The sequence below is a fragment of the Camelus dromedarius genome, chromosome 34 (genome assembly GCF_036321535.1).
Source record: "Camelus dromedarius isolate mCamDro1 chromosome 34, mCamDro1.pat, whole genome shotgun sequence".
Lineage (NCBI taxonomy): Eukaryota > Metazoa > Chordata > Mammalia > Artiodactyla > Camelidae > Camelus > Camelus dromedarius.
The window spans coordinates 14,843,735-14,869,454 of NC_087469.1; the positions used below are offsets into that span (position 1 = coordinate 14,843,735).

The window sequence follows — 25,720 nt, forward strand, 5'->3', positions numbered from 1 at the left end:
TTTTAAGTGTCTTTTAATTTATTAAGATGTGGAAGAAGAATGTTCTGTGCCAAAGCCAATTGTGATGTGAGGCAGCTTTGTGGAAAGCAGGAGGTAGACGGGTTGACACTGAAGGTTCCTTCCAACAAGGAAATGCTGGGATCTGCTTTGCAGCACATGACAGTTTTGTAACATCCTTCTGTCTTTATTTGCCCTCCAGCATTTACAAACAGCTTGGCTTTACAGATATCCTGCCACTGTCATTTTGATAGCTTTAGTCTTTTCTGCCCCCACCCCGCCCCAAGAAAGGGTGCTATTGTTGTCCTTTGGAAATATACGTGAGCGCTGGATGTGAGACAAGTAAACCTTTCACAGCTGAAAGCAAAGCAGCCTGGTCCTTTATTGAAAGAGAGCCAGATTGATTGATGCACGGTGACAGAAATGGCCAGCTGTATTTGCTTTCTCAGGCATTGACATTTAAGCAATACAGTCCTCAACAAAGGTGGCGGAGGCGCGACAGAAGGCGCTGTAGCTACACACGACGTGGAGCCCATTCTGCGGCTACGCCTTCCCCTCACCTTCCCCTCTTCTCTCCCCACCCCGGCCAGAATTCGGAAGGTTCTGCTTCAAGGAGCAACCCCGTAGAATTCACAGCCTTTCCTCTTCTTTTTATTTTTCCAGCACATGTACTTCTGTGTACTGCACACAGTTGGTGGTGGCCACTGCTTTGTCTGTTCTTGTCATTTTTTCCCAAGATAAGCAATGGAAGAGGCTGTCAGTTATCAGATAGCAGGTCTTCGTCCCCAGTCAGCACCCCAAATGTTTACCCTTTTCCTTAGTGCTCCCCACTCCCACCTGGGAATCTGAGCCTTTAGCTCATCATTTCCAGGGCTCACTGTCTCTTTAGCATGAGTATTAGCACACAAACAGTGCAGTGTGCTTTTATTTTTTCTGCCTGAACGAGGCATGGCGGTAAGGAAGTCATAAATACTTGGCTCAGGGCTCCGTCCCCAGCCCTGTCCCATTTGGCTATACCCACGTCCCCGGGTGGCATTCCAGATCAGGGTTGGCAGACTCTTTCTGTCAAGGACCTGAGCATAAATATTTTACGCTTTGTGAGCCACAAGTGGTCTCAGTCACGTATTCTTTTCTTTTTAAATCCTTTTAAAAATGAAAAAAATACTGCTCTTATCTTGCTGGATATAGAAAACCAGGACACAGGCCGGATTTGACCTGGCCATAGTTTGTCAACCTCTGGTCTAGATTTTTCCCACTCAAAGTGTGGTCTGTGGACCAGCAACCATTGGTATCACCTGGGAGCTTGTTAGAAACGCAGAATCTCAGACCCCGCTCCCAACCTCAGAATCAGAATCTGCAGATTAGCAAAAACCCCAGGTGAGCCATATGCACATTAAACTTGTTGAGAGGCACTGGTCTTTAGACACCATCTGTGTATATGGGTGGTGCTCACTTTTGTTCCTTCATCTACGACCTCTCCAAGAACTCCAGGCTCACATTGAAATAAACACCTCTTTGGCATCTCTACTTGGTGATCTCACAGGTCAGGTGTGAGAATCAGATGTGCTGTCTTTAGAAGCACTTAGCACATAGGATTATTCTGATGCACTGGGTACTGGGAAGTGCTGGATACTGGAGCTTCAGGCATGAAGAAGATACCATCTCTGCCTTCCCAGTCTTGTTTGGGGGAGGGGCACCCCCCAAATTATTATGAAAAGGGGGAAGTAAACCTCTCAGGATTGGGTCTCTGCCTGATGGAGGGAACAGTGGACCTTGAACGTTGGAGCCATGTCAGACTCATTTCCAGGCCCCAGCAGTCAGCCAGACCCACGTTAGGGGCTCAGTAAATGACCCCTGAAGAGTGAACCCACAGACCTGCCCATCTCTGTTTTGCCCTGTGGACTGAGCATTCCATAGCCACAAGGTGGCAGCAAGGCCAAGGTCTCTGCTGCCGGCTCCTTGGCTCTTGTCTGGAGCCTTCTCAGCCTTGCCTCTCCAGTCTCAGTGGCAGAGTCACCAACTCATTTCTAAGCTGGCCTCTCTCATGATTTCTTTTGGTGTTTCTCCATTCTTTGGCAGATTTCTTCTCCTCTAGCCTGAGGTTTTGCAGTCTCCTGACTTACCCCTTTCAGATTCTCAGCTGACCACCAGAGGCTGTTCAGTGAGGCACTCTCGGACCCCCACCCTGTTGACATAACAGAGCACAGGCGTCAGAGTTCAGCCCAGCCAAATGCTAACACTTCCTTGTGCAACACGCTGGGGCAACGCGCTGTTTCTGAGCTTTAGCATATAGTGCAGGGGTTAGGAGCAGCCTCGGGTCGGACATACCTGGGCTGGGATCCTGGCTTCGCCATTTACGAACTGCAGAGACTCGGAGTGCCTGTGTTCATCTAACAAATAGGAAGTGCCCGCCGCGTGTCTGGTGCTGGGCCAGGTGCCATGTGCGCCCCGGTGAGGACGTCACATGTTACCTCTGTCTTTGGGGGGGCAGTGGGGAAGGCAGACAGCGAACAGGGCGACACACCAACCGGCTGTGAGCAGGAGAGGGGCTCCTCGGGCTCTCTGCACATGTGCCCCCCGAGCTGTGGCCTAAAGGGTGAAAAGGAGCCAGCTGTGCAGAGAACTGGGTGGTGGTGGTGTGGAGAATGTTCTGGGCTGAGGGAGTAGTATGTGTCCTGGGGGAGGACAGAGGAATAGAAAGGAGGCTGTTAACCGGAAGCTTGGGTGGGTGGTTGGTGACTGAGGTGTGTGACCCAGATGAAGGTGAGAAAGTGGCTTCAGTTATTTTCTTGTTAAATTAGGTTAGTAACTGAACCTCCATCAGGATGGCTATGAAATAAATGAGACAAGAAAGGGTTTTATACAATTTTTTAGCCTCTACCCAAAGTGAGAGATGTATTTGACATTGTGACCCAGCAGAAGTGAGTAGATTTACATGAATATACAGGAAACAAAAAGCTCACAAAACAGTACTTAGCCTTATTTCATGGGACACAATCTAGTATTCTCATCTTAATTCTAGTCTTGTCTGTTTCCTTTTTTATAAATGCTGGTCTTAACCTTCTAAATTAATTTCATCACCACCACCATGGGCTATGACCCACTGAGATAAGGTGTATAAAGCACTTTAGAACAGTTGCCATTTGGCATGCATTCAAAAAGTGTTAGCCATTTTCTGTTGTTTTCCCACCAATAAAATTATACGAGCCTTAAATGGAACATTATATATAACATATTGAAAATCCCAGGCCTCAACCACAGACAGGTTATCTTTGTTCTCCCTGTGACTGTGGCCGAGGTGTGTGAGGGCTGAAGTGGCCAGATGGCTGGCGTCTTCATGCCATCCAGGCAAGACAGAGCCTGGGTCACCACCTCCTGCTTCAGCTCTCAGGCCTGTGGCCTGTCAATGGAGCCCTTTCATTGAGCTCTCTTTCCTCTTACCTGGGGAAGAAGAGGGGAGATAATGGGGAGAGAGGTGTGGCTCATAAATCCAGACCCTGTCTGAAAAGGCCATTGTTTTCCCCGCAGGGGTGTGGAATCTCAGGTTCAGGGTGGAAGGCTCCTGTGTGTGAGTCAGGCCAGGCCAGGGAGCAGAGGGACCCTGGGAATCACACCTTCTCTTGGCTGCAGGGAGCTCTCAGTGCTCCCGCCATGCCCGGTGTTCCTCCTGTGCTCCAAGCCGAGGCAAAGCCGGGGTTCTGGAGCCCCGAGTGAGGCCTTGTCTGGGAGAAGCATTTTGCAAGACTGGCCACTCCCAAAAGAGTTTCCCTGGCAGTATTGTTCATGATAGAAGAACTAGAAACAGTCTAAACAACAACTAACAGTAGCCTAGATAAGTAAATCCTGCACTGGACACCTCTACGCCGGTGGAAATCCGTGAGCTACAGCTGCACACGTCAGGAAGGAGTCCCCAGACGCAGAGCAGGGAAAGCAAGACGTGCAGTGCGTGCACTGTGATTCCGATCAGATAAAGCTGAAAAACAAGCAGATCTAAACAGCACGCTGCTTAGGGACACATCTGTGCCTAATAAAACTAGGAAGACAGAAAGAGTGATTAACTCTAGTTCAGCCAAGGAATTACTCCTTGTGGGAGCGGGGCAGAGAGTTCTGGCAATACTTTTTTCTTAGACTACACACTCTATGCGTGGGTGTTCTTTTATTTTAGGTCTTTAAAAGGTATATATTTTATATTTAAATACATATGTATGTGTATATGTGTATACATGTATGTGTATGTAAACTATGTGTTTATGTGTGTAGACACCCACATTGGTTTTTTTGTAATTTGTTTTTGTCAGGGAGGGGAGGTAATTAGGTTTCATTTATTTTTTAACGGAGGTGCTGGGGATTGAACCCAGGACCTTGTGCACGCTAAGCACGCACTCTCCCGCTGAGCTCTACCCTCCTCCCCTACATTGTTTTATATGTACAATATGTGTTCCAATTAAAAATTAAGAAAAACTGACAGGTCCTTAGGAAAACTAAGGACATTCCCCTGCTACATTTTGGAGCTCTGCCTGCATTCTCAGGTTTGGTTTCTAGTCACTGTTGCTGAAAGTATTTCATTAAGGCCCCTTCCTTTGGCTTTTGGGCAGTAGCACACTTTCGTCTCTGCTCCACCTCTTCTCTGGGGCAGAGGGGTAGCCGGGCCTGACCCTTCCTCTCTAGTGGACAGGGGAGCCCCATGCTGTGCAGGGACTCAGGACGGTGCCAGCTGGCAGAGTCAGTGGCTTGTGACCTCCTCCAACCACTGGAGGACAGGGCCCGGTACCAGGCTCTGTGGCTCCACTCCAGCATAGACTGGCACGGCCTCTCACCCCATCCCCTGCCGGTGTCCTCGGCAGCCCTCCCGACGCAGCTGAGCCAAAGGATGGGAGCTGTCTGAACAGTGACCGGCAGGGCAAGCTTTGCCAGGCAGGTCTCAGCCAGGACACCGCCAGAGCGCCGTCATCATCCAACATGGGAAATACCCCAGGCTTAGGGCCCACAGACACCACCAGGCCCAGCCATGGAGTTGTTCTGGGACTTAGTTTCTTAAATGAAGAGTAAGGAGTTAGGGGGCTTCTGCGTCATGTGAGGTCATAGAATCGTTTCTTAGCTTTGAGTGGAACACAGAGCTGATCTAGTAATGTAGTTCTTACCTAGAATTACTCATCAGAATTGCTTGAGGTGTTTTCTTGAATACAGAACCTGGACCGACTGATTAAGTCTCTGGGATAGGCTGGGGCATTTATCAGAGTCACACAGTGATGTGGTCATTTAGTCAAATAGCACGAGGGCTGATCTGGACATGCGCAGGCTCTGGTACCACTCTGCCCCGCTCTGGTTCTGCCTTCCAGAAGTAACTGCTATTAGGAAAATTTCTAGTGCTTCTGGTGGTTTCTTCCAGACACTTAATTGAATAATGTACTTAAGCAACTCTTTCTTAATTTATCAAATTTTGAGGTTATCAGTTTCCCACAGTGGAAGATGAAAGGCTTAGCTCCTTTGTACTTTTCTCACTCTCCCTCCTCAATTTTTGATGTTTATATTACTATTTTCAATGTTTTTTTAATCGCCTCTGGAATCCTAAATATACTGAAACCATTAGTCCTTGTTCCATGTACTCGAGGTTGAATCACTCTGTCCAAGGTGAGTATGGTGAGAAGCCTCCAGTCTTCCCTTTCCAGCGCCTCTTCTGTCCTTTACTGTCCCCCAACTTCTCTGTTAGCCGTCCTTGTATCTCATAGCTCCCCATCAGCCCCGAGATCATGAGGGCAAATCACTTACAACCGTTCTGTACCCAGACAACCATTCTGGTTTTCACTTTCAGTACAGTAATCAATTACATGAGATACTTGACATTTTATTATAAAACAGGCTTTGTGTTTGATTATTTTTTTTCCTTTCTCTTAATTTCTTTTTAAAAAAATTTTTATTTATGTATTTATTTTACAGTATCATCGTTTTTTAAACTGAAGTATAGTTGAGATACAGTATTATATGTTACAGGTGTACAGTGTAGTGATTCACAATTTTTAAAGGTTATACTCCACTTATAGTTATAAAATATTGGCTATATTCCCCATATTGTACAGTACATCCTTGTAGCTTATTTTGTGGCTTTGCGTTCGATGACTTTGCCCAGCTGTAGGCTAATGTGTTCTGAGCACGTTTAAGGTAGGCGAGGCCCAGTTATGATGTTCTGTAGCTTAGGTGTAGTAAATGCATTTATGACTCACAATGGGTTTATGAGCCCGTAACACCCTCAAGGTGAGAAAGAGCTGTTCTGTTTGTGAAATTGGGTAGTCACTTAGTTTTAATAGTGTGTTATATGATAGTTTCTTCCCTCCTGTAACATTGTTTCCAGAACACTTGTTCCTGCCCCTCCAGATTGGACAGCTGATTCTTGAGGCCCTCTCTTAACTCTCAACTTGACTTCCCCTCCACAGCTTTCTTGGATGAGAGCCACTATTTTCTGGATGCTGTGTCTTTTTCTTTCTTATTTTACTCTCTCATTTAGCTGAAGTGCTTTCTTAAGGACTTCCTCAGAAAGCATACATGAGAGGTAAACTTTGAGTCCTTTCCTTTGCCCTCCCTTTATATATATATATATGTTTTTTTATTGAAGTACAGTCATTTTACAATGTTGTATCAGTTTCTGGTGTACAGCACAGTACTTGAGTCACACAGGAACATGCAAACATTCGTTCTCACATACTTCTTCACCACAGTTTACTACAAGATATTGAATATGGTTCCCTTTGCTCTGCAGCTGCCCTCGCTTTCAGTTGATGCTTTGACTGAATACAGAATTTAAATTTCTTTTCCCTTCAAACATTAAGGGCATCTACCTATTGACTTAAAGCATCCACTGTTGCTAATAAGATATCTGATGCCATTTCAATTCTCATTTCTCTGACTTCATTTTTGCTTTGTTTCCTTCTCTGGAAGCGTATAGGATGCCCTCTTCATCCTTAGTCTACTGAAGTTTTGTAAGGCTGTTACTAGGCTGGAATTTATTTTTTTTTTCATTCACTCCTCTAGGCACTTTTGGACCCTTTCCATTTAAAGTCTTACATCAGCCTTCAACTCTGAACGTTTTTCAATTATTTCTTTGATAACTTCCTTTTCTCGGTTTGTTTCCTCCTACTGGAAATCGTGTTAATTGTTAGACTTTCTAGGGTGATCCCATGTGCTGCTTCTGTTTTCTCACTTTTCCCCTCTCTGTCTTGTCTTTCTATGGTCTGTCTTGTTGTCTTGACGTTGTCCTCCAGACCTTCCAGGGAAGGTTTTAATTTGGGAGCCACATTTATAGTTTTCTTCCTTCTGGTCCTCTGATTATTTCATTTTCATAGCATCTTGCTCTTGCTTCACAGAGGCCAAATTGGGTTGACTTTCTCTGAGACACTAATTAGAATTGTTTTAAAAATTATCTCCTGACCCTTAAATGATCCCATTTCTTCTGGGATCTGGTTCTGGTTGTTTATTTTGGTCATTCTTTTTCAGGCTGCTGGTTTTCCCCTAATGTCTGGTGAATGTTAGTTCATTTGTTTTTTAAAATGAAGAACCAGGCTGAAGGTCTAGCGAGCTGATAGGTAGGTCTAGCCCCACAGTAGGCCCTGGTGGACAGGTAGCTGCCGGGTGCCGTGCAGACGGGGAGCAGGCTGGTCAGCCGACTGGCCTAGCCTGAGTGTGCGGTTTGCCCAGCTCTCTGGAGGCACCGGCTGACTCTGCAGCCTGCATGTGCTCTAGTCCACCAGAGCTCACGGGCCGCATCTGCCTGCTTCCTTTTATATGGCCCGAAAGATGGGAATGGATTTTTCATTTTTAGAGGCTTATTTAAAAAAAAAAATTAAGAAGAATACAATAGACTATATGTAGCCGGCAGTGCCTAAAACATTTACTGTCAAATTTGTGCAGAAGAGTATGCCTACCCCTGCTCCAGTCCAAGGGTTCATATCCCTGGATCACAGCCCTCTGTTTTCATCTGCATTAAGTGCTGCCCCTAGGTTCAGGGTCGGGCAGTGGATGGAGCCGACTGGTACAGTTCTTCTTCAGAGGGACCCTGTGGTTGGTCCTAGTTTCCAGCTTTGTTTCCCATCCTGTCCTCTGTCCCTGCTTGTTTGGAGCCCACATCCTCTTCTGGGTTCCCATGGTGATGCTGGCGGTCACCTCCATGTAGCCCACTGGATGCTCCAAGTCGCAGCTCCCTTCACCGCGGTCTTATCCACTCACACCCTGCCTTCCACTTTCTAACTTCAGGAAATGAATTGCAATCTCTTGTTCTCTGCTGTCTCCCCAGTCTTTTTCCCAACACTGTTGTGGATTTGTTCCCCTCTGTCATTCATTACTGCCACGGCAGTGGGTTTTTGGAACGGTCTGAGAGTCGCTGTTAAATAGGGGTCGGGGGCCTTCCACTTATGTGTGGATGTACTGGACGGGCTCTGTAGGTGTAGGTAGCTTAGACCATAGGGAAGTTACCCCATTGAGGCCAAACCCAGATGGAGCCGGTGTTGGTGAGCTGAGACAGACCCCTCGTTTCTCCCAAACTCCCCTGCACAGAGAGGGTGCTGGGTGCTCACGTGCAGTGGGTGGGCTATAAGCCAGGCAAGGCCAGAGCCGTGGTGGTACAACCTGTGTCCCTCTGACCTAGCATTTCTACCTCCAGGATCTGACTCAAATAATCACTCATACATGTGCACAAAGAGGGGCAAGAATGTTCATTACAGCATTATTTGTGATAGAAAAAATGAAAAATAAAGACAAAAACAGTCTAAGGGACCCTGTGTGTGTGGAGAAGGGGGAAGGTGTAGTGTGTGCATAGCATGGGCTACTGCACAGCTGTTCCAAAGGACGGTCTGCGTGGACTGTCGTGGGGGGGTCTCTGAGGTCCCAGGTAACCCGTAAAGGGTCCTCCCTCCTGTGCTAAAAAAAGACCTGTATGTAGATATGTTCACATTTAATGTAAATTCATTAAAGAAAAGACTGAAATCCTGAGCACCCAACTATTATTAGCTGGGGCGTTAGACTTCTGAATTATTTTGAGAATATCCTCATGTGATACATGATAGATAGATAGATAGATAGATAGATAGATAGATAGATAGATAGATAGATAGATATCTTTTAGGATATTAACCTCATCACCAAACAAACAAAACAAAGAAGCAGATCAAAAGATTAGCCTGGACTGGGGCCTCTGGCTGCTTCCTTACTTCACAGCCTGAATGCGTGGGGCTTGTCAGTTCACCAGCAAGTACTGCGTACCCCCAAATATGTGGACCCCAAACTGGAGGTTTACACCTGCCTGCAGAGACATGCCTGTGAGATGCCGGTGAAGAGTGCCTGGCCGCGGCGGGTGCTGCTGGGAGCTAGTGAGGTGGAGTGTGCACACCTGGACACGGGGCGGTAGAGGGGTGTTCCAGGTGAGGGCAGCAATGTGGACAGAGCTGTGGAGTGGGCTCCTGGCATTAGCTGGGCGTTGAAATGGGGCTTCACTAATGGGGCAGGGGAAAGGCAAGGGAGCCCACAGGGGTCTCCATCCATTGAAGACACCTAAAGATAGCCAATTTCTGTCTACCTTTCTCTCCGGTGCTTCAGAGCTTTCAAAACCAACGAGCTGGGGCCCCCTCTGGGGCTTGGAAGGACAGTGGAATAACGACAGGCAGACACTCTAAGGTGGAAATGTCCCTACCACACGAATGAAATTCTTGACCCAGAATCTGGGTCCTGCCCCTCTCAGCTGTCTGATTGTCCCGTGCCCTCCTGCTGCTGCCACCTCAGCTCCGAGAGCCCTTGAGTCCTGCCTCCTCTGTGCCCCCGTCTTCTCCATCACCAACTGGGAGCAGAGGACCCTGTTGAGTTCTCCCTTTAAACTCCTGGCTTTCAGGAGGCCAGGAAAAGGTGTTGCATTCAGAGCTTGTTCAGAAGTGAATGGATCCTGAGCTAGTGAGATGTAGCCGCCACCACAAGACTAGTGTGTCCTCTCTTTCTCCTTTTGTTTATCTGTTTCTCTTTCTCTCATTCTCTCTCAGAGACGAGGCAAAGTCCCAAGACTCTGTGGCAGTCTTAAGGCTCCAGTCAGCGGAAAGCCAGTTAACCTCTGGACCAGTGGGTGAAGGCAGATTAGCAGCAGGGTAGCTGGTTCCACTTCAGTGTTTGGCTCCAGCCTGTGGCAGCCTGGTTCTGATCCATAGTGAGCGGTGGCCCAGAATTCCAATTGTCCTGGCCCCCCAGGAGGGGAGGTATCCTCTCCTAGTGGGCTCCTCCTCCCTTGCCGCCGACACACACAGGATGGCGGGCACATCGGTGTTGCTCTGAGACCTGGCACCTGTGCTCCTTTCAGAGTGAAGTAAGGAGATACCTTTAGACAGGAAGTTGAGAGACAGGCCATATTTTGGGCCTCCTAAGTGTTCAGTCTACTATCTCTTCTAGTCTGGTCTGCTTGACCCCAGAACAGTTTATTCTGCTTGTGGGGATGGGGGTCTCACAGCTCTAAGGCCAGGACTGTCAGCCAGGAGCCTTGTTATCTCATTAGATGTCACTCTCATCCTTTTGTTCAGATGGAACTTTGTGGAGAGCTGTGCACCACATAGCCAGCCAGCAGGGGCAGTTCCCATCCCTAGAGGACCACCTTCTATATGAGTAACCCCTGGGTGGGGCTGCTGCATTCAGAGTTACCACCGGGCTGTCAGTTTCTGGGCCCGAGAGGACTGAGGAGAGACGGAAGGAGCCTGTCAGATCCAAGGTCTTGCTAAAATCAGCATGTGCCTCTCCGCTGTCTCCAGGGGCATCCCTGTGCTTTCATTGAGACAGGTAATTAGCGGTTTGGAGGTTTGCTGTGGGGCATTGGAGGCTTCCAGCAGGATCCCGACCGCGCCCTGCAGCCCCATTTATCCTTGATCTGGAGGTCTCATCAGGCCTCACTTGAGTACTTCCAGCTTCCCGCAGCGTGGGACTGTGGATGCCACGCCCTGGCCTCCTCTCCAGCCTCTGGCCTGCCCTCGCTGGTCACCAGGGCTGAGGAGGGTGTCCATCCAGCCAGGGGAGATACCCCAAGAAGAGGAAGGAAAATGCGAGTCCCACGAGACCCTCCGCCAGCCTCCCCCCTTGCCAGCCTTCTCTGAGTGCCGTGATGGGCTGCCCTACCAGCCTGGGTCTCGCAGCCCGTCCCCCGCATGGCTCTGCTTAGCCTCTGTGGACGGTGGGGGGAGTAGGGTGGCTTCCCATTCCAATCATGCTTTGCTGTCGCTTCTTCCCTGCTCCCCTGGGACTACACATCTGGGTCAAATAAGTTGAAACTGGCTCATCATAATGAGGGGAGAGCAAAAGCCACAGGCCGAGCCGTGGAAATGACCTCATCATGCAGAAGTCCTCAGCGACGGCTGGAAAGCAGTCTTGTTTGAACATGTGTATGGGAAGCTGAGCAGACTGTCTGTGGTTTGCATTTTCATGTTTCATGTGCAACAGCATTTTCCTGGGGATTTGGCTAAGCTAGCTTTGGCAGACAGCAAGAAAGGCAGCTGCTCTTTCCTCTCCACAGCCCTGCCTCTCGCCTCTGGAGGCAGTTGGGCTTTCGTGTCTGGAGTAGGGGGGAGTGGGGGGAACAGAGCTGGCTTCATTTACTGGAGAAGGGTTTCAGAAGACCTTAATGAAGGGTCTTGACGGGCAGGACCGAGCCGTGTGCTAGCCAGCGGCACACCAGCCCTGCGCTGCGGAGGGAGGGACCAGGTGTGGACAGGGCGGCTGCTCATCTGTGGTGTGTTGGTGTGACTATTCCTACCGCCAGAACATCCCTGTAGAGAAAGAGCTGCTGCCCCAAGCCCCACAAAGGCCGCCACCGCCCCACCCCAGGCTGCCTGCCCCACGATCCCACACTGTTGGATTTGGTGGGGGCAGGGTGGTTGGTACCACACGCCATCGTCAGTACAACAGCCATCGTTCCTTGTTGTGAGAGGCTTGTCTTCTCCCCTCTGTGCACCCCTCCCGAGCCTGTCCCAGCCCACGTCTGGCTGCAGCGTACTCCGTGCTGCTGCTCCTCAGACAGCCCTCCAGTGCTGACAGCAGCGGGCCTCTACTTCCTGCGCTCCCGGGGGCATCACAGCGAGCATCATGTTGGCCTCTGCTCACTCTGGCATCCTCCCGGACCTCTCAGCCTACAGCTCTCATTGCTCTGGCACCTCATTGTGCTCTTTGGTTTTGCTGATGGCTGTTTATGTGTCTCCGGGAGGGGCTGGAACTAATCATGTTTCTCCTATCTGATAGAGTTGCTTTTTGGAGGATATGGCTGCAGCACAGGTTTCTTAGGGAAAGGCCTGAAAGAGGATGGCTCTGTGGCATGGGGAAACTGTTGAGGAGTCAGGTTCAAATCTCAGCCCAACCACTTACTGTGTGACCTTGGGTAAATTACTTAACCTCTCTGGGCTTCAGTTTTAAGGGGCGGCTTGTTTTTAATGTATTTGTTATGTAAGTGATCCATATTTATTTTAGAAAATGTAATAAACACCCCCCAAAAAACTAACTTAATAAAAATTGTAGTCACAAAGAACTTCACTACCCAGAGATAAGGTCACAACATCTTGAAATATGTCCTGAATTTTGGACTTTTTTCTGTGTGTGCTCATGTGTCTGCATTTGTACATGCACACACTCTTTTAACAATGAAATGGCATAATACATATTCTGTTCTACAGACCATATTAGGGCCCACGTGTGGCAGGTGCTGTTTTAGGCATAGCACACCCGCCATACAAAACACAGCCTCTGCTCTCAAGAAGCTTACATCCAGTTGGAGGAGATGAACCATAAATAACAAATAAATAGGTCAAGTGGCAATAAACAGCTGAGAAAGGAGACAGAAGGACAGGGAGCTAGGCTTCCAGTTAAAAGGGGGCAGTTCAAGTGCTCGCCCACTTCCTTTTAAAACCACTGCTAAAAATGACATGAAAGGAATTACTTTCAAATAAAATGACCCCGTAAAGACTAGAGGAAGGGAGAGGAGACAAAGCGAGGAAGCGAAGGGAGGAGGAGGAACTGACTTGGCAGGTCTGAGGCTGGGAACCTGAGCTGGCAGAGAGGAATCTGAGCCTAAATCCCCTTTGCCATGTCACAGGACTGGAGGCTGCTTTTGCAGAGATGTGGTCCCTGGAGAGGTTAAATCAGAGGGTCTAGAGATTCCAGGTGCAGGTAAAGGTGGGGCCACGGTGCTGAAACGTAGGGGCCTAAGTGGAGGTTCACACCGTCAGTGTTGAGCTGACTCTGTGCCCACCCCCCGCCCACCTGCTTCTCTTCCTCATTACTCGAATGCAGTCCGCCAGCCTCATCCCTTCACATATGAAATGACAGAGCCCTCTGTGGGGAATCTGACCAGCCCAAGGGAAAAGCCATAAGCTCTTGGGGGCTCCGTCATGCAGAGGAGTAGCCTGACCATCCTAGAATGAAGCTCTAGGTGAGCACCCCTCTGTCCATAAGCTTCCTGTAGGCGTCTTACTGCTGTATTCGTGCATGTGACAGGGGACAGGCCAGGTAGCCAGACTTTTGAGCGGAGTCTCAGTTGAACAATGAAAGGACCAGTAAAAGGAAGGAAGGAAAAGAAAGAGACTTGGAGGAGATAGAAACCATGCAGGGAGAAGAAATTTTCAAAGACTGTCATTAATCTCAGAGAGAAATTATAATACGTGCAAAAGGACAAGATACTATCCATAAGGATTTTTTTTCAGAGCTCTTGGAAATTAAAAATATAGCAGAAGTGAAAAATTCAATAGAAGAGTAGAAGATGAAGACAGATTCCTGCAAAGTATAGCAGAAAGTCATAGATGGAAAATGGGAGAGAGAAGAAAACTGGAAAGTGAACTGAAGAAGTTACATATCCAAATAGTGTTCCAGAAAAAAAGGGCAGAGAGAATGGGGAAGCAAATGATCAAAGAAATAAGAGTCTCAAGGCTGAAGAACATGATTTTCAAGATAGAAAGGACCCAACAGTTACCCAGCATGATGGATAAAAATAAACCCACTCCAAGATGCATAAACACAATCAGGACATGGGGGACAGCAAGAAAAAAACAGGCCAGCACAAGAGTTTGGGGATCAGAATGACCTCAGACTTCTTAACAGCAGCATTACAATCTGGAAGGTCATAGAGCAGTGCTTTCAGACTTTGGGGGTCATTGCTTTCCATCCTAGAACTCTTTAACCAAGCTCCTAATTAAGTGCAACAGTAGAACAAAGACGTTTTCAGATGTTCCAAGTCTCTAAATGTATCTCCCTTGGGTCATATCTCCAGAAGTATCTTGAGTTTGTACTTCAGTGCTGTTGGTTCTTGGTGTATGGTCCCTCGACCAGTGGCAGCGGCTGCATCTGGGAACTTGTTAGAAATGCACTTCCAGGGCTTTACTCCAGACATCCTGAATCAGGTGGTTCTGACGCACGCTAAAGCTTGAGAACCATGGGTCTAGCAAAATAAAGACATAAATGTGAAAGAGGAAGATAGTGGATCCAGGAAACGAGGTACCCAGCACAAGAGAGAGGGAGCGGGACCATCCAGGATGACAGGGCCCGGAGCCCTGGGGCCAGTTCCGCACAGGGCACCTGCTGGCGCAGGTCAGAGGCTCTGTGAACATACCATTGCTCTCGTGCCTGATGAGTTTCAGGACATCCAGAGGAGATTTTTTTCATAAAATGGGAAGTGGATGTGGGGATGAATTAGTGACAGGTTTATAGAAAAGTAAACAAAAAAAATAAATACTACCTTGGTAAACCAACAATTGTGCTGAAAAGGAAAAATAGTCCTAGTGTACTTTTCAGCAGTAGATAGCATTTACGTCATCAGAATGGTGTTGATGTTGAATATGGATTTATTCAAAATCGTGATCTGGTTGTGTTGGGAGGGCAGGGGTAGAAAGAGCACGCTGTGTGTGTGTGTACGTGCGTACAGATGTATGTACATACATACTCGTGCCCAGGCTCTTTTGGTAGAGAGCTGGTAAAAAAAACCCTAAATACTTATCTTCCAATGAGTAATGATAAAACTGAAAAATCAAGGTGGAACAAGATACAAAAATGTTTGTCATTTGGAACTCTGGCAGTGCAGAACCAAAGAAATGGCTGAAAAAGTTGAAAATGGTGCTCAGTTGAAGGAGCAGGGAGCATTTTAAAAGCACCTTCATTTCACCTTTAACCTATGTGCAAACACACCCTAAACTAAAAATAACAGCAAAGTTTGAAAAAGTATGACGGATAGGAGGCTTTACAAGGCATGTCAGGGAAGCTCTCTCAATAGATTGTGAACATTTTTGAGGGATGGGTTTTGGAGTTTTTAATTTTAAGTATGTCAGCAGGTAAAAAAATAATAAAAAATAAAAATAAATAAAAAATTTAAAAATTAAAAAAAAAAACCGCTTTCTAAAAAAAAAAGCGAGCAAGAGGGCAGGGTCAGGAAGTTCTTGGTGCTTCTCCAGCCACAGAGAAAAGCTTCTGGGCTGGGAGGTGCCAAGTACTTCTTACCCTGGGCGGGTGGCCCCTTAGGTCAACTTGCTGCCTGGCTTGCTACCGAGAGGGCACCAGGCGGGTCTGCTGACCGCATGGCTGGACCCCAGTCCTGAGCCTCAGCTTCGTGGGTGACGTGGGGATCATAGCAATACCTGCCTCACGCTGCAGGTGGGGAGTGAGTAAGTTACTACACGTACAAGGCATAGAACAGTGCCCAGCACATCTGCTAGCCATTAGCGCCCAGGGTCCAGAGGGTACTGACACCTTTTTTTTTTTTTAACTTTATATTTTGAAAAAAAATTTTCAGCCTTACAGAAATGTTGTAAGAACAGTACAAAGAACTCCCTTAAAAAGCCTTCACTTCTTGTTAACATTTGGCATCCTTTCCTTTTTCTCTCTCCCCATCTACATGTAATAATAATATTATTTTGTTACTATTGTTATTGAAAGGTAAGTTGCGGACGTCATAACCCCCATTGCTAAGCACGTCCTAGGAACCAGAGTAAAGTGATCAATTTTAGGAACTTTCATATTTATATAAAACTATCATTTAATGTGGAGAGCATTATTAAATTTTACCAATGTTTCAATACCATCTTCAAGCAGGACCCTCACCCCCCAATCTCCGCTGGCCTCCCCCATCCTGGATCCAGTCCCGTCTCTGGTGTCCTTTAACCTGGAGTAGTCCCTCAGCCGTGACTGTGACACTTTTGAAGAGTTGTGAAGCTACTTGTTGTGCAGAAGTCGGTGTGGGAGGCGGATGTCTCTTCATGATTGGATTTGGGTTATGCCTTTTGGCCGGTGCACCGTGGCACGTCCCAGGAGGCACGTGATGTCATTTCATCCCATGAGTAGTGATGTTAACTCCGATCACTTCGTGTCTCCCCTCTGTTATTAATAAGTAATCTCTAGGGAGATATTTTTGAGGCTCTGCATGGATATCCTGTTCCCCAACATATTTTCACCCGATAATTTGAGCACTTACCGGGCATTGACTCCCTTGTGAAGCTCAGTTGCAGGTCATTTAAATAAACACCAGTGTTTGCTTTTGGCTACCAGTGAGAGCATTGGGAAATATATTGACTTTTTTTTTTCAGAGGTTTTATTCCCATTTGGGACAAAGGGCTCTTCCTTCTTGGGCTTAAAGTCTAAAAAGTCCAGATTCATTTATTCATTTGTTCAGTAATATTTGTTGAGGGCTTACTGGATACCATGTGCTATTCCAGAAGCTAGGGATAAAATGATTTATAAAAAAGTAAGGAAGACAAAATCCCTGTCCTCCTGGAAGGTACATCTAATGGGGGAATCAGACAGTAACTCTCCACTCCATTGTGAAGTAATGATGAGTGAAGGAGATGGCGTGATGGGGCCGTCAGGAACTCTGAGGAGCTGACCTTTGGACAGAGACCTGAATGAAGGAGAGAGCAACCATGACTCAGGTGGGAGGCTGGCCTGGCCCTGGAGTAGCTGGTGCGAGGCCGAGGTGGGCACGGGCTTGATATGAGTGAGGGGGAGTGTTGGGAGGTCGCTGTGGCTGGAGCAGAGAGGTCCAAGCGGAGAATGGTGATCAGTGAAGTTGGGGGAGGTCTGGTGCGAGATTGCAGGGGTAGCCCCTCAGGAGGGGACTGTCCCAGCCGGGCGGGCCCTGATGCTGCAAGCTCCTGGCCAGGGCTTTGTGGTCTGACCGAGGCTGGGCCGTGGAGTGACGGGCTCTGACGGGGCTCAGGGTGCAGCAGGGGGTTTCTCCTCTGGGCAGGGTTTCTCAGGAAGTGAAGAAGGTCAGCAGGAAGTGAGCAGTTGGAAAGTAGCCTTTTTTATTTATCCCTGTGGGGTGGGTGGGAGGGGCTGGCCTCGTGAGGGGCCTGTTTCCCCGCGGGTGGCTGGGGCGGGCTTTGACCAGCCTTGGCGAGCAGGCATCCCACAGGCCCAGTGACTCTCTGCCCAGAGCAGCCAGGGAGCCCAGGCCGTGAGCCCAGGGCTGGGTGTGTGTGGCCAGTAGGCCAGGCTCTCCTCTGGCGTCCGCTCTGCCATGATCCCTGCCATCTCCCCCACACCAGTGCTCAGGGCTTTTGTCCCTGCCACCCTGCCCAGGCAACACAGCGACACAGAAAGAGTAAGAGCCAGCATTTGGGGAGCACTTTTCCATGTGTGTTTGGGGTGGGGTACTTTTTAAAGGCTTCCTGCCTGCTGCTCATTAGCTCCTCATGTGCCCAAGGTTACACAGCCAGGATTTGAACCCAGGCTGATTGGGACTGGAATCTCCATCCGTCCTCCACCAGGCTTCACTGCAGATCCCATGGGATTTCTTAGGGGCCACTGCAGAGGCCAAGGCAGTGACATTCCATCTATTTCAGGCAGTTTCCTGCCTCCCGAGCTCTTGATGTGCTTGACCTCTGACCTCTGGCCTGTGACCCTGAGCAGTTAGAGAGTGGTGGAGTGAGACGTGGCCAGAGGGTTGTGAGGAGGCCTTGGTGCCTCCCTTTCCGAGTCAGATCCAGAGATTCCCAGGAAGTGGGGTGACATTTATTTAGCTCCTCTAGTGGTTCAGGTGACACATTTTGTTTAACGTCAACAACTCTTTGGGTTAGATTTTTATGACCACCTTTAACAAATGAGGAAGCTGACTCAGAAGTTAAAATAATAGACCCAAGGTGGCACAGCCCAGGAGGGGCCAGCCACACATCCGCCCACATTTCCTCGTGCTACTTCACCTGCCGGAGCGGGTCAACACCCACCAGATGTCGTGTGCTTGCCGTCGCGCCTCTGGACGCCCCCACCGGCTGCTGGAAGACGGCCCTGGGCCTTTAGGCCGGGGTGGAGAGAGCACAGGCTACAGGTGGGGAGGCTGTGGTCCAGTGCTGCCTCTGCCCCGTCCCACGGCGTGCTGTGGGAAAAGTCTTGAACCCCTGTGACCTCTTTTCACACTCACCCGCGAAACGAGCGTTAAAATCACCTGTGTCCTCGGACCAACTGTGAAAGTCTGGGTTAGTGGTTCTGAGCTGGGTCTCGAGGTATGTAGGCAAACCTGACAATTTCCCAGAGTGTTAAAAAGCCCTTGCTCACTGCTCCCCTCTCTGGAGGGCACCTCTGAATCCAGAGTCAGGGAGGACGTGGGTCTTTTGAAAACATCCCAACTGGTTTTAAGACACTGTTTTCCTGTCCTGCTTTTAGGATCTATGTGGAAGCACTGCACAGAAGTATTAGAGTAGTGGTGACAGCTGTAGCAGATGTTACTGGAAATCGGGAAAGGGACTTAGCCAGAACCAGGTGGTGTTGGATCAGGACCCTTGCCTAGAGTCTGTTTAGGAAAAACTACCTGGTTTCCTGCTGATGAAAACAGAGGTTCTCAACTAGGGGCAGTTTTATCCCCCCGGGGACAGTTGGCAGTGTCTGGAGGCATTTATGGTTGTCACAACTGGAGAGAGGGTTTAACGAGCCTTCTAGTGGAAGCCTGTGATGCTGCTAACTCTCCTGCAACACGCAGGACCGCCCCCACAACACAAATGTTGACACGATGTCGATGGTGCCAAGGTTGAGAAACCCGGGACTGAAAATAGCCAGTACTCAAGTATTCCTACGTGTCAGGCGTTGTTCCAAGAGCTCTGCGGGTATTAACTTGCCAGTCCTCCCGACCCTGTGACACAGGGTCTGCTGTTACCCTCAGCTGACAGGTAGGGAAGTAGGGGCCCAGGGAGGTTAAGCACGGATTGGGGTCTGTGTCCCCGGGACGGAGCTGGCAGAGCGAGGACTCGAACTCTGACAGTCCCGCCCCAGAGTCCGCATCTTTAACCACTGTGCTGTTCTGCACTGCTTTGCATTGAGGGAGGCTCCTTGGCTTTAAACCAGATTCTCAGCTTTGAGTCCAGGAAGCCACAGACCTGGTTGTTTGGTACATGAGAAGAGCCAGAAACCTTTCATTCCTGTGCCCAGAAAATAAGAGGGAAGGGCTCTGTTGGGGACGAGGGGCCCAGTGACCTGTCAGGAAGACTTTGTGTCTTCCAGACTCTGAATGTGGCTCAGCTCACAAATTCAGCGGCCCAAAGCACCTCGTGGGGGTGGGTCACAAGCGAATATAACTTCTTAGCCTTTGGCTCCCTTTGTTAGGGAATCAAAGACGGGATGGGGGCCATCTCCTTTCTGTGGTGCCTGTGGGGCCAGGGTGTGGCAGGACAGTGCGGGGCTGGGGGCTAACTCTGGCCCCGGGCCGTGCTGTGTCGTTGCAGATGTGAAGACGACCGTGGTTTACCCTGCCACAGAGGCGCACCTGCAGAAATACCTGCACCAGGACCTCCACCTGGTCCGGGAGACTGGAAGCGACTACAGGAACATCACCTTGCCCCACCTGGAGTCCCAGAGCCTCAGCCTCCAGGTGACTGGCCTCAGGGGGTCAGACTCAGGGGTCAGACTCGGAGTGCCGTCCCCACGGCCAGTGTGTCTTCTCAAGCATCTGTGGAGACGGCACCACAGATGGGCCAGTGCTGTCGTCCAGCACAGGTGGGGACACAGCAGAGAGCACAGCCGCCTGCGTCCCGGCCTTCGTGGGGCCTCCCTCCTGTGCGGGCCACAGACAGCATGCAGATGTGTGCAACCACCCAAGACGTGAGGCTGTGAGTGCTGGGAGAAGCATAAGCAGGATACGGGGCGTGGAAAGTGCTGGGGCGAGGTCACTGTTTCACAGAGGACGGTCACCGTCACTGATGAGGGACTTGAGCGCACCGCCAAGGCGCCCTGGGATCTCCAAGCAGTCTGGTCCGTAGGAAGAGTTTCTGTCTACTCTATAGTAGCCGTGATGTAGTCTCAGAATGGCTCTGGCTGGGGGTCTGGGAGTGGTAAAGACCCTTGCTGGTTAAGTCCACCCCATCCAGACCCTGCTTCCCGGTTTCACGTGCAGCAAACCGGCCTCCAGGAGTTGAGTCCCAGGTAGAAACTTCCCCTTCCCTCGCTCCCCCTGCATTCACTCCAGAGGGCAGGACCTGGGGGCTTGGTGTGGGGCCTCTTCTTTCAGGGCTGTGTTTGCGAGTTGGAAGCTTCTTCTGAGCTTCTTCAGCCACTGGGCCAGACACGAGGCCGTTTTGCTAAGAGATCCCACTTCTCCTTGGGTCTGTGCCCAGCGCCAAGCAGAGCCTCTGCCTGGGATTGGCCCCACATGCACGCTCAGAGAGAATATGATGGATGAGCTGTTTTCTTGCTCACTTGTGGCTTTCGCTGTCTCCATCTCTTCATCACTCACTCCTGTCTCTCAGCGTTTCTCTGCATTTCACCTGAAATTCAGGCTACAGTGGTGGCAGCTATTCTAACATGGGAGACTCACAGCTCTTTCTCCCAGGCCCAGGAGCAAGGAGGGCGCCCTGGGGGTGAGGGCGCTGGACGTGGGTTGTACTTGGGAGGAGGAAGTACAGGAGGTTTGCAGGGCTTGCCGGAGGCCCCGTGTGCCAACAGCCCTCTGTCCCACTGGGGGAGACCCGGCCCGGCTGGGAGCCACATTCCCCTCTGCAGTATTGCACGAGGCCCCTCTGGCTCACACTGGCTTGATTTTTTTTCCCCCTTTTTTTTAAAAAAGAAATCCTAGCTCTGTCTTCTAAGTGGAAAGGAAGTAAATCTCCATCTTCCTAGACAGGGTCTGCTATTCGGGGTGGCGGGGGATCTCCTGGAATGTATTGCACTGGTTGCACATATGTGGGACTGAAGAGAAGAAGCCTTTAATACAGTTGGCATTAGTCACATATAGACCTTCTTATAGACCACTATGCAGTTCCTCTTGGAAAATAATAGAAAAAACCCCACTCCTCTTCCAGCTCCTGTCTGACAAGAGTACTCATGTATCCTTGCTCGGCTGTCCCTGGCAAATTTACAGGTACTCAGTTTAATTGGCAGCAGTCGTGTTTATTGGGCATCTCCTCTGCACCAGCCCTGTGCAAGGCTCTGGAAGGTCAGCAAGGTGAACACTGATAACGTCCCCGTAGTCTTGTAAGGAGGCTAGACCTGCAGTCTGAGACTTGCATGATAAAGGGATAAGCATTTCGGTGGTCTGTATATGAGGTACAGTGGTGACACAAAGGGGGAGTGATCAGCCCAGACTGGAGGGGGGGGCTACACAGAGAAAAGGATCCTCCTGTTGGGTCTTAAGGGACAAAGAGAAGTGTGCCAGGTGGACAAGGCAGACGGGGCATCCCCGGCAGAGGGGTGGGCAGGAACGGAGGCACAGAGGGCTGGAATCCCTTGATGCATTGGGAGAGATGGCAGGAGACAACAGAAAAAGGCAGGCAGGGGCCAGGATTTTAAAATCTGCATTTTTGAAAAAACCTCTCTGTTTCTAACCATCAGGTTTGAGAACCGTTGCCGTAGGTGATGAGGGTCCCATACTCGGTTTTAAGCATGTGGGCGACAAGGACCAGTTAGTTGGAAGCAGTGAGGGTAGAAGCAGGAAGACTGAACTAGGGCAGAGGCCCCAGGGGCTTCCCTTGTGTTGTAAGAGGCAGGGTGTTGACACTGGTTGATGTGGAGCAGCAAGGGAAGGATCTGGGGTGACTCCAGGTCTAGCTTGGGTGGTGAATGGTAGATAGTGGCATCGTTAACCAGCACAGGGTGGGGACAGCAGGGTGGACATTCAGTTGGGACTTGCTGAGTACTCACAGGGTGCCAGGGACTGTTGCAAGCATTTTATGTGCGTCACCTCATCGGATCCTCACGACAGCCCTTTGGAGGCGGATGCAAATCCAGGCAGTCTGGCCCCAGCATCTGTGGCCTTAGCCAGCTACCCTATTTGTCTTCTCAAATTTGAGGTACTTGTAATTCCCCCCCAGAAAATGTGGCAGGCTTCCTGGATGTCAGAGCGCGTCAGGCTAAAGTGTCGATTCGTGAGTCACCAGATGTCGACTTCAGCGTCAGCCATGTGGACACTCGCCCTGCCATCCTGGAGCATCCTGAGCCCATTTCCATGTCTGGAAAATGCCATGACAGCACCTCCCTCCTGGGGTCCTAGTGCAAGCTGAGAGAGGTGCCTCCAGTTGGAGGCAGGAGCTGCTTATCTGGGGGCAAAGGACAGGGCTCTTCACGGAGAGGAGGATGCTACCTCTCTGTCCCCTTTATTTTGGGGACGCTTCAGCTCAGGTTCCGGCTGGCGTTTTTCTCCAGTCGCACATTCCCAGAGAGATTTCCAGTCAGAGAGGAAGTGCCTCCTCGGGACACTGACTTGCTGGACGGTCATTGCTCTGGCCCTGGCAGAGGCGCCGCCAGGCTTTCTTGGGAAAGCCCCTCTTTTCTGGGGATCGACCACGTCGTGACTGGCCTGCGGCTCCTAACAGGGGCTCTTGAGGCCCTGATATTCCCGGGCAGGTCCCCTCTCCTTCCTCCTTCTCTGATAGTTGCACTTGGTCTTGGCCCTGGTGGCCGAAAGCCAAGCACGCGGACGCGGGGTGAGTCTCGGCCTTCGCTGGTACTGCTGTCAGCACTCCCGGGAGTGGGCAGAGGAGCCCTGCACTCAACTGGCCGTGTCGCTCCCCTGGCCTCCCACCCACCCCTCGGTCAGTTCGAGGCCCTGCATGACTGTGATGCGGAGGCACAGCAGCGTGCGCCCAGCTCCTGCCCTCTGTGTGGTGCTCCAGCGGGGCTCTCTCTCCCGTGTCGGGCACAGAGTTCACTGACCCGGAGGGAAGTCACGTTTGCAAAGGGCTGTCAGAATTTGGGGAAGCAGAGAGGAGCGGGGCCCATGGTTGGAGCCCAGTGAGAACAGGGGCCTTCTTATCTTAACCTCCTGCAGGCTGGCTTCTTCAGAGAGGCCACCAGGGCCTTAATGATAAAGTGACGTCCTTGGGATCCACACAGCACCCAAGGAAGGGTCCTCTGAAGACTGTTGGCAGCAGCTGATCAAAGGGTGAGAGAGAGCTGGCAGCCCGGGGTTGACAGGAAAAGTCGGTGTCATCGCCTCTCCACGTGGCGTTTGTCGCGCAGGGCCCGCATCAGCTGTGTCTCCAAGTGGGGCAGAGGTGCGAACCCCACCACTCACAAGACCCCCAGCAGGCAGAGAAACCCAGCACGTTACCGTCTAGAACCGAGGCCTGCCCTGCCTTGGCCCGTAGCGGGCCCCTCTGCAAGAAGGAGCTCCCAGCCCGACTCACTTTGCCCGTGGTCCTGAACAAGGTGGCATGGGGCCCACGGGGCCCTTCTCCCGAGGCCTGTGGGCAGGGAAGGGGGCAGATGCGGACCAGGCCTGTGAGGTCACAGCAGGGCACAGACACAGTGCTGGCAGGAAGAGCCTAAACAGCCGGCCCCGTCTGAGCTGCAGGGACCCCTGTGGGGATGGCTGTGGTGGGAGAGGGGAGATCTCTTCCAGACCCCATGAGTAGATCCCTGGACATGAGACAGCCTGAGTGTTGATCCCCCAAGCTTAGTGGCCTTTTGTGACTTGGCTGTCCTTCCTGGGGAGGCTCGAGAGCCTACATGGCCCAGGGCTGGGTGTCTCTCAAGGAAAGGTGACTGTTGTGTGAACCCTCTCTCTCCCCCTCCTTCCAGTGGGTGTATAATATTCTCGACAAGAAGGCTGAAGCCGACCGGATTGTTTTTGAGAACCCAGATCCCTCTGATGGCTTTGTCCTCATCCCCGACCTCAAGTGGAACCAACAGCAGGTAAAGGATCTCGTACTGGGCCTCTGTCTCTGAGGACCCTGCTCCAGGCTGCAGGGCCTCCTTAATCCTGCCCTTCTCCCCACATGGGCTCTCTCTCTGAGCAGATTATAATTAACCAACAAGGAGGGGCGGGAGGCCCAAGCTGTCTGCGTGGGAGTGCCTACCTGTCATACGCAAATGTTCACACTGTGTTGGTTCAGCTTAGAGCCCTTTTCTGGCTCTGCTCCTACCCACGGGGTGAGGAGTGAGCCAGCATTTGCCCCCATTACCACTCAGGCCTTTCCTGCCCCAGCCAAGTGCTGGGGCTACCACCCTCCCTCCCAGGAGCACCTGGAACTCTGAGGTGGACTGCGTGCATCCCCCCTGCCCACCGGACACCAGCAGACCCAGGCAGGCCCACGGTCTGCAGCGCTGGCTGGCAGAGGCCATGGTGACCCCCTGAGGAGTCGCCCATGTGGCCCGAGCCGCAGAGGAGGCCTCCAGGGGCCCAGGGGCCACCGGGGCCTCTCAGCTCTGCTTCCTGGCCTCCAGGGGCCCTCTCCTCTCCTGACCTTGGGAGCAGGTTTCCGGAGGAGCTGTCTTCACTCTCGCTGTCCCTTTCCTGTTCCCTGTACCCTCTCCTCCCTCCTCACCTTCACAGCGGCCCATCACCACTCACACTTAACCGTTGCCCCACCCGAGAGTAACAGCAACGGGCAGAGCACGGTGTGCAGGCGAGCTGGTCCCACTCAGTCCTGGGCTTGCTGGGTAGGGGGTGGGGACTAGATAAATGCCCCGTCCTCCAGTTGAAATCTGTGGTAATCCAAGCTCAGATCTGCCGTTCTCTCAGATTTCTGGGCCCTCTGGTTTCTGTGTTCCTCTCACAGTCACGTGATCACCCAGAGCCGCTGCTCTGGAGGCCAGGCACCTTCTCATGCGTTCTCAGCTTGGCCTGTCCGTTAGGCCTCTGGGTCCTAAGCTGAGCTTAGCTGCAGTTTGCCTGGTGTGATTTGGTGGTTTCCCCACCAGCCACGTCCCTCCTTCGTTGCCAAAGAAGAGGTGCCCAGAGCCTGTGGTTGGGGTGAGGGGCACAGAATTTTGGCTCAGAGGCTCACAGGCAGGTGAGTGCCAGCTGTGTCTTAGGGAGGCTCATGGGAGTTCCTAAACATGGCTCAAGGCGGGGTGGGGGATTTGAAGGGAGTTTCTGCAGCACTGAGTATGATTCATCAGAAGCTGGTAGGCCTGCGAAGACAGCCCTCCCTTCGTGGGGTACCATAGGGCAGAGGCGGCCCTCTCCCCTGCCCCGCAGCTTATCCCTGCCCTGGGGCAGGGGCGGGGGGCGGGGGGCTGGGGAGCTGGCACAAGGCTATGGAATGGGAATACTGGCGGCAACTCTGGGCAGTGCCTTTGTGTGGCTCTGGGGACTCTGTCTGTCCCCTGGGTGGCCCACACCTGCAGGTTCTGGATTACAGATGGGTCGAAGGAGGTGGGGGATGTGGTAAGAGGAACTTGTGACTCACAAGATCCCTGAAGACTGAAGACCTTGTGATTCACGGGGGATGGTGGTCTGAGGGCCATGCAGGACAGCAGAAGCATCCCCATTCAAGAAGCCCTAACACACTGGCACCCGCAGCACCGAAAACGGAAATCC

At 51.0% G+C, this 25,720-nt stretch overlaps 1 protein-coding gene across 1 annotated transcript in view; it reads left to right on the forward strand.

Annotated features, from left to right (window-relative positions):
- DCPS (decapping enzyme, scavenger) overlaps positions 1-25,720 on the forward strand; it is a 33,170-nt gene that overhangs the window by 2,354 nt on the left and 5,096 nt on the right. The window contains exons 3-4 of the mRNA XM_010986264.3: positions 19,689-19,834; positions 23,977-24,090. Of these exons, the coding sequence (XP_010984566.1) occupies positions 19,689-19,834; positions 23,977-24,090 (260 nt within the window). The remainder of the gene's footprint in view (positions 1-19,688; positions 19,835-23,976; positions 24,091-25,720) is intronic.